Genomic DNA, 9046 nt, shown 5'->3' with positions numbered 1-9046 from the left:
CCGGGTGCGTGTGTGTGCGTGCCCAAGATCCTGAGAGGAGAATGGAGGAGAGGGGATTGCGGTGTGGCCATGCCCCCTGGGGGGTGATTTCTCACTTTCTGTCTCTTTGTCTCTCTGTCTGTCTGGCGAGCGCATGTGCCCTGTGGCAAAAACCTCACCAAAAGAAAAAAAAAAGAATAAGCAAAGGTTATTTTTTTCCCCAGTGTGAATATAGTGAATTTTATAAACAAAAGAAAAAGAAGATACTGGATCCACAATGCGTTGTTCGAAGTGGCACACTTAACACCAAAACCTTCCATGCCACTCTCTTAAGGCCTAAAACTTCTAAAGTCTATTATGAAGTTAATGTTTTGCTTGGAAGGACAAGTAGAATGAGCTATTGGCAAATTTCTTTAACAATTCTTTGATCTGGTCATCCTTGAAAACTCTGATGTTGGTGAAAATACATCCATTTAAGGATGAATCATTTGTGAGTCATTGTGTAAGTCAGCTGGAAACAGGACAAAAACAGCAGCAATTCCCTGAGCTGAGATAAAAGGGGCCACCCTGTAAATCAGAAGGTGCCCTGGAATGCCATTCATCCCCCTCTACTCTCAGAGCAGAGCTGAGGACATCATCATTAGTGTCTCTTGGTCTTAGTGAATTGTGGTTATTAAGGGATTAAATACATACATAAACATATAATATGTAATGGGATGGGACCAGTAGTTGGCATAATGGCTATGTCGCTGTAGTCGACTGCGGTTCGAGTCCCAGACCCAGTGGTTTAAACTCATGCCAGGTGCGTGTGCGTGCATGCCCAAGATCCCTATAAGAGAATGGAGAAGAAGGGATTGTGGTGTGGCCATCCCCCTGGGGGGTGATTTCTTGCTTTCTATCTCTCTGCCTCTCTCTGTCTTTCTGGCGAGTGCAGGCGCCTTATAGCAAAAACCTCTCAAAACAAAACAAAACAAAACAAAACAAACCCAAACATATAATATATAATGGGAGGACCTTCAAAAAGTTCATAGAAAAAAACAGATTATAAAGAAACTATCTGTGGGGGACCAGCAGTTAGCATAATGGCTATGTCACTGGACTCCCATGTAGTCGACTGTGGTCCGCGTCCTGGACCCGGTGGCTTAAAACTCACGCCAGGCGCATGTGCGTGAGTGCCCAAAATCTTGAGAGGAGGGGAGGAGAAGGGATTGCGGTGTGGTCATCCCCCCTGGAGGGTGATTTTTCGCTTTCTGTCTGTCTCTCTCTGTCTGTCTGGCGAGTGCATGTGCCCTATGGCAAAAAAAAAAAAAAAAGAAAAGAAAAGAAAAAAGAAACTATATATGGATTTCCATATGGGATAATACCAAAATAAACTCATAATTTAATTCCATTTTTTTCATGAACAGTCCCCTCATAAGTATGTCTTTTCACTCTGTTGTGCCAAGAAACTGGCAATAAGTACAATTTATGCTTTTTTATGTTATAATGCACTGTTAGTTAATGGGGAACCTCACAGAGTAAGTTTTTGTACTAAAAGATAAAGAGATACAAGATTTAAAATAGAAATAAAAGCTTTCTCTGTGACATTGATAATTTCTGTAAAGAGCATGGATAAGTGTGGGGTGACACACGTGCAACTGATGTGACTGACCCTTGATTCTGAGCTCACTGAACTTTTCATCAGTGCCCTCAGACCTCAGTCTTCACTCCTGATTCAGGATGTCACTAGTTATCCTGGGTAGAGAGAAGTCCCCTGCAGGGACAGTGAACAAAGGCAACAAATCCTCAATTGCTACATCTAAAAACACCTGCTGAGTCTGAGTTAGAAACAATTTGCAAGGTGAGGGAGCCAGTGAACTATGTTAATTTTTCTGCTATTCCAAAGACCAGGAAAACACTTGATTGTGCTTTAACTTGAGTGGAGGTGAGTTACGCCCTTGAGTCCATAAGGCAGTAACTTACTGGAAGTCTTCATTGAAGTTAAAAAAACGTGCAGTAGAAGAGTGTCCCACTGAAATGAATTTGTCAGTTTTCTCTTATATTGCTATAAATTTTTGCTTTATATACTTTCAGGATATAGACACATCTGTTTCATTCTTGGTGAATTGAATCTTCTGTCATTACAATTGACCCTCTCTACCACCAGGTGGTTTTTTGTCTTAAAATACATTTCATCTGATAATTACATAGACAAACCAAAGTTTTCTTTAGGCTATATTTATTTTGCTTCATATTTTCCATCATTTTCAACTAAAAAAGTTACTGTATCTTTCCATGCTTTACAACTTGCAAAATATTTGAATGCTTAAAAAATTGCTATAAGGCACGTGCGCTAGCTGGATGGGGGAGAGAGAGGGGAGAGAGAAAGAGAGGAAAAGAGAGAGAGAGAGAGAGAGAGAGAGAGAGAGAGAGCGCGAGCGCCCCCTGGGGGAATGGCCATGTTGTATCCTTTCTCCCAGGATTTTGGGCACGCGCCGTGTTTTTCAAGCCACCTGGCCATGTGAAATCCAGCTGCCTTCATCACCATGCCACAGACTCACCCTTGAACTCTTTCCTATCCTTATAGTTTATCATTTAATTTCAGCCACTTTTCACATTTTTCCAAATGTTTTTTCTTTATTGAAGTAAAATTCACAGAGCATATGAATCCTAACTTCAATCATTTAAACTGACAAGTTAGTGACTTTTAATATATTCACAATGTTGTGCAGTTGTCAATACTATCTACAGCCAAAATATTTTATCACATCTCATGGAGACCCCCTTAACCAGCCTTTCCCTATTGTAACCCACTCCCTGGCTCCTGGCAATCCACCGTCTGTTCTTTGTCTCTATGGATTTGCCTATTCTGTATCCTATTCTGTATGCTTTGTTTAAATGGAATCACATGGACAAAAGAAAGATTACGTAGTAGAGAGGAGCCAGCACGTCCCCAGGGCCGGTTATGCAGTGTCCTGAAGATGGCATGGTACATGAAGAAAGTGACAGGACTAGACATCCTGAGGCAGCTGCAAAGGGGAAGTAAGGACAGTTCCCATTACCCAAGGGCACCTGGAGTTGCCAAGGTAGATGGGCAAGGCCATGATCCTGGTGGGAGGAGAAAGGAGGATCCCGAAGTTGTGGAGAGGAGTGTACCAGCAGGGGCTGGGAGGACTTGGCTCTCAGAGCAGCTGGCCACTCTCAGTGCTTGAACACAGTCTCCTGTCAGCCCTGCCAACGTGAATGCTGGAGCCAGCTGAAACCAGGATGGGAAGTAAATAACATCTGAACAGATTTTAACTGAATGTAACTGAAATATAGACATGAATTGATAGGCTAATTCCTAAGGTGGATGGACACTCATGCTGTGACATTTCAGTCTCTCTATTAGCCAGAATTGGAGCTTCTATTAGAAAACTCTCCAGATATGGAAACGTGAAATTGCATTTTTCCTCTTGAGTCTCTGACTGAAAAATTTGTCCCTGCAGTAAGATTCCAACTGATTTACTTAAATGATTGTGTCAGGGATATGTTCCGTATCTTCAGTAGTCTAACTTATTACTTTATGGCCAAAATGTCAGACGATCTAAAGTTTTCTTTGTGTCTGATGGTGGCACACCAGTAAACCTCAACACATTGCGAGTTTGACCCACATGGAAGGTTCCAGGTTCATATAAAGGGACCTCCCTGAGTATGCTGGGTACATGCTTGCCTATGATCCATGTCTGGCTGAGGCTGGGGCTGGGCCACAGTGTCAGGACTTTGTTGGGGGGTGCCTATCTGTCTTTCTTGCTTAGGGAAGAAATAAATAAACTTTGAAAAATCATGTGTTAAAGTTTTCTAGTAAAGACTGAGAAATGATTCAAAATGCTTATACTGAAAGGAATTCGTATTTTCCTACACTTGTGCTTGCTGGAGCCAAGTACTTCGAAGATGTAGATATAAAACTCCATTAGCTACTTTCTCCTAAGGTAGAGAACCCAGATCTTCAGATTGAAAAAAAAATTGTTTTAATTTCTTTTATACATTCAATTACATATGTCACTTAGCTTACAAAAGTGAATGTTCCCACAAATGTCTTGCCTCTCTATTTTTCTCCTTAATGTCTTTCCTCAGACTCTCCTTTTTTTCCCATCCTCTTCCCACACTGTATCTGGTATCTATAACCATTTTCTATGTTTCTATATCCTCTAGTCATTCAGTTTCAGCCAGAGTGCAGACACCTGCTGGTCCCAACAATTGTGTTATTAAAAGGCTATAAGAATAGAGTAGTTTTTTTGTTTGTTTTTGTTTTTTTGCCTCATTTGACATGTAGCAAGCTGGCAGGTTTTTTTTTTTTTTTTTTTTTTTTAATGGCTGAGTAGTATTCCATAGAGTATATGTGCCACACTTTTACAACCCATTCCTCTGTGGATGTTTCGGTTGGTTCCATGTCTTAGCAAATGTGAATAATGCTGCAATAAACATAGATGTACAAGCACTTTTCTGACTATTCTTCTGTCCTTTGGGTAGATAACAAGGAAAAGGATTGCTGGATCATATGGTAGTTCCATTTGTAGATCTTTGAGGAATCTCCATATCATTCTCCACGTGGCTACACCAATTTACATTCTCACCAGCAGTGTAAGAGAGTACCCTTTTCACCACATCCCTGCCAACACTTATCACTTTTTATATTCTTAATCTTAGTCATTCTGACTGGAGTTAGGTGATATCTCATTGTGGTTTTAATCTGCATCTCCCTTATGATGAGGGGTGTTGAGCATTTTTTCATATGCCTTTTGGCTATTCATATGCGTTCCTTAGAGAGTTACTTTTTCAGCTAATTCTACCATCTCTTAATTGGGTTGGTCATCTTTTTTTTGGGTAAGCCACTTGAGTTCCCTGTGTATTCTGGTTATCAGTCCCTTTTCTGAAGCATGGTTTACAAAAATATTTTCCCATTCTGAGGGCTGTCAGATCACACTAATTACTATGTCTTTTGCCATGCAGAAACTTTTTAGTTCTGATATAGTCCCACTTGTCTATTTTTGAGATTATTGACTGTGCTTTAGGGGTCTTATTCAAGAAGTCTTTGCCTACCCCAATGCCTCCTAAAGTTTCGCTAGTGTTTTCCACCAGTTGTTTTATAGTTTGAGGTCTTAGGTTTAGATCTTTGAGCCACTTAGTTGATTTTTGTCAATGGTAAGAGGTAGGGTTTTAGTTTCATCTTTCTGTAAGTGGATATCCAGTTTTTCTAGCACCATTTGCTAAAGAGATTTTCCTTTTCCCACTGTCCCTTTGTCAAAAATCAGTTGACTGTATGTTTGGGAGTTTATTTCTGAGTCTCTATTCTATTTCATTGGTCCACATGTCTGTTTTTGTGCTAATACCATGCTGTTTTGATTATCACAGCTTTGCTATATATTTTTGGGTCAGGGAGTGAGAGGCCACCCACTGCACTCTTCTTGCACGGCTTTAGCAAAATGGGGTCTTTTATGGTTCCAGACAAAATCTATGATTATCTTTTCTAGATCTGTGAAGAATGTCTCTGTCTCTTTGATTGGGATTGTGTTAAATATGTATATTAATTTGGATAGAATTGCCATTTTTATTATATTAATTCTTCCAGTCCAGGAACATGGGATGTCCTTCCACTTTTTTGTGTCATTTTCAAATGACACAAAATGTCTTTTCTTTTTTTAGCTTCTCATAGTTTTTCTTCTGGAGGTCTTTAGCTTCTTTGCTTAGATTTATTACTAGGTGTCTTATACTTTTTGTGACTATGGTAAATGGAATTACTTACTTCAGTTCCATCTCAGTCTTCCTACTGTGTCCTTCCACTTTTTTGTGTCATTTTCAAATGACACAAAATGTCTTTTCTTTTTTTAGCTTCTCATAGTTTTTCTTCTGGAGGTCTTTAGCTTCTTTGCTTAGATTTATTACTAGGTGTCTTATACTTTTTGTGACTATGGTAAATGGAATTACTTACTTCAGTTCCATCTCAGTCTTCCTACTGTTCATATATAGAAATACTATTGATTTCTGTATGTTGATTTTGTATCCTGCACCTTTATTCATGTATTATTTCCAGGAATTTTTTCATGGATACCATTGGGTCTTCTATGTATACAATCATGTCATCTGCAAATAGAGATAGTTTCACCTCTTCTTTTCCTATTTGAATGCCTTTTATTTTATTCTCTTTTCTGTTTGCATTGGTTAGGACTTACAGTACTATATTGAAGACGAGTGGAGAAAGTGTGTATCCTTGTCTTGTACCTGTTTTTAGTGGAAAAGCTTTCAGCTTTTTTCATTCAGGATGATGTTCGCTATGGGTTTTTCATAGATAGCTTTTATTGTGTTTAGAAATGACCCTTTTATGCCAATATTGCTGAGAGTCTTGATCATGAAGGGATGTTATATCTTATCAAATGCCTTTTCTCCATCAATTGATATGATCATATGGTTTTTTATCTTTCTTTCTGTTAGTATGGTGTATTACATTTATGATTTGGCATATGTTGAACCAACCTTGCATTCCTAGAATAAAGCCTACCTGATCATGATGTATAATCTTCTTTATAAGTTCTTGGATACAATTTGCTAGTATCTTGTTGAGAATCTTTGCATCTATATTCGTTGGAGATATTGGTCTATAGTTTACCTTCCTTGTCCTGTCCTTGTCTGTTTTAAGGATAAGGGTGATGGAGGCTTCATAGAATGAATTATGGAGAGATTAATCTTTTTGGATCTTTAGAAATAACTTAAGCAGAATGGGGTTTAACTCTTCTTTAAAAGTTTTGTAGAATTCAAAGGTGAAGCCATCAGGACCAGGGTTTTTCTTTGTTGGGAGAGTATTTATTACTGATTCAATGTCTTGTCTTGTTCTGGGCCTATTCAGACTTTCTATATTCCGCTGGCTCAATCTTGGTAGATTATATGTGTCCAGGAATTTATCCATCTCATTCAGTTTTTCTTGTTCCTTGGCATATAGTTGTTCATAGTATCCTCTAATGGTGTTCTGTATTTATACTATGTCTGTTATATTGCCTGTTATATGGCCTGTTATATTGCTCATTACAGTAGCCATTTTGCTAACTACTGATCCCATTTCTGCCTTTTTTTTAGGAGCTTAGCATTTTCTGTCTGTAAAACCATGAATGTAAACCAGCTTTTACTTTTATTTATTTTCTTTATAGTTTGCTTATTTTCTATTTCATTTATTTCTTTTTTTTTTTAATGTGCTCTTTTAGTCTGGTTTATTTTTTCCATCATGTATAATCTGAATCCATCATTAGTTTCTTCTACAAGAGTCTCCACCAGAATTTTACTGTCCTAGCTTATGTTAAATAGAAGTGAAACATTAAAATAGATTTAAGGGAAAATTGTGTAACTTTTTAAAAGCATTATTCTCAACCATTTAATTTATTGAAAGATGCTGCTATGGTTTTTGATTTAGCAGCAACCATTCTTTTGTTTACATAGAGTTATGGTTTATTTGTTGTTTTGCTCTGTACTGGAATCATAAATAAAGTTTTCTACATTATTTTCAGTCAGAGGTTGTGATACAGTTTTTTTGTGTTTGTAGTTATATGTACATTTTCCTTGTCTACAAAGATACTCTGTCTACCATGATGAAAAGAGAACTTTTTGGTTCTTTTCAATATGTGTTACACATTAAGAGTATGCTGAGGAGCCACTGGGCATAAAGGATATAAATGAGACCCAAACACATAGGCACTAGATGCCCCAGTTTACAAAAGCAGTCCTCTACCACTGAACTCCATTCTCTCAGGGGGCTCAATAAAGGCTAACCAATCTGATGCATGTGTTGGTAACAGTCCCATGGATTGACACTTGTAAACAGTCAATGCCAAACCCATCAGGTTTCCAATGAGATAGACCAAACCCTGAAGAAACTTCTGGCTTGAGCTTTCTAGCATCTTGAAAGTTGCTGAAATGGCCATAAGTGCCTGAATGGGTCGCCAGGCCATCATACACACCGTCATAGTAGGGAAGATGGAGATCGTATTGCCCGCCATGTACATGATGAAGAGGTTCATGGGAATCTGTTTGAGAGGACCCAAGGCAATGTCCCAGCAGTGCTTCTCCACCAGGATCCGATCTGTCTCTTGCACACTGTTATCCGGCACTTGCTTGTCCAAGTAACCGACTGGGTATAGTAAGTCTCCCTGGCCACTTCCCTGGTCACTCTGGCCCCTGCTGCCTCCTCCAGGCCTGCTCAGCTCAATGGCCCACTTGAAGCGCCTGCCTCGGTTGGTCACCAGGCCTCCCTGGGCCGTCATGGCAAACGCTGCCTCCTAACGCCACAGAGATCCTCACTCTGAAGTGTATGCCAGCCACCAGCCTACTCGAGTCCCCAACTTCTCCATCTCCTCTATTTCATTTATTTCTGTTCAGATCTTTATTACTCTTTCTCCTAGAGTTTTTTTTTTTTTTTTCTGTTGCTTTTCCAATTCTCTGAGGTACTATGTCAGGTGATCCATTTGCCTTCTTTCCATCTTCTTTTTATGTGCACTAATTGCTATGAACTTCCGTCTTCTGCCTGCTTTTACAGTGTCCCAAAGATTATGGAAGCATATGTCCTCAATGTTGTTGGCTTCCGTAAATCTTTTTATTTCAGTCTTTATTTCTTCAGTAGTTGTGAAGTCATTCAGTAGTAGGTTATTTAGTTTCCACATATTTGAGTATTTTTGAGGATTTCTCTTGAAATTAAAATCAAGTTTAATTCCATCATAGTCAGAGAATATGCTGGATATAGTTTCTATGCCTTTGAATCTGTAGAGGCTTGCCTTGTGCCCTATCATGTGGTCAATCTTCATAAAGGTTCCATGTGGGGGTGAGAAAAAGTATATCTCATGGTTTTTAGGTAGAAAGTTCTATAGATGTCTGTTAAGTCCATTTGATTTATGGTATCATTTAGATTCTTTATCTCCTTATCTATTTTTTGTCTAGATCTGTCCAGTGGGGATAGTGAAGTGCTGAAGTCTCCAACAATTACTGTGTTGAAATCTATCTCTCCTTTTAGATCTAATGGTCTTTTCTTCATGTATTTAGGTGCTCCTATGTTAGGTGCATAGATATT

At 38.9% G+C, this 9046-nt stretch overlaps 1 protein-coding gene across 2 annotated transcripts; it reads right to left on the bottom strand.

Annotated features, from left to right (window-relative positions):
• Positions 1-7694: 7694 nt before the first annotated feature.
• On the bottom strand, positions 7695-8267 carry LOC102477902 (ER membrane protein complex subunit 4-like). Of its 2 annotated transcripts, XM_014584361.2 has the most exons (2): positions 7892-8267; positions 7711-7730 (listed from the first exon to the last, which is right to left on the bottom strand). In XM_014584361.2, exons 1-2 carry the CDS (start codon positions 8244-8246, stop codon positions 7711-7713), a joined length of 375 nt encoding a protein of 124 aa, XP_014439847.1. In that variant the 5' UTR covers positions 8247-8267. The 2 variants fall into 2 exon arrangements, with proteins under 2 accessions (XP_014439846.1, XP_014439847.1); XM_014584360.2 differs by having other exon boundaries at positions 7695-8267.
• Positions 8268-9046: the final 779 nt, after the last annotated feature.

Source organism: Tupaia chinensis, unplaced genomic scaffold, assembly GCF_000334495.1.
Source record: "Tupaia chinensis unplaced genomic scaffold, TupChi_1.0 Scaffold146604_1, whole genome shotgun sequence".
Classification (NCBI taxonomy): Eukaryota; Metazoa; Chordata; class Mammalia; order Scandentia; family Tupaiidae; genus Tupaia; species Tupaia belangeri.
Note: the sequence above shows the minus strand (reverse complement) of the source record. Positions and strands in the feature narration are given on the sequence as shown.

What these genes read in the sequence shown, in the direction of transcription:
- LOC102477902 (XM_014584360.2), bottom strand. Translation starts at nt 8,246, where the DNA reads ATGACGGCCCAGGGAGGCCTGGTGACCAACCGAGGCAGGCGCTTCAAG.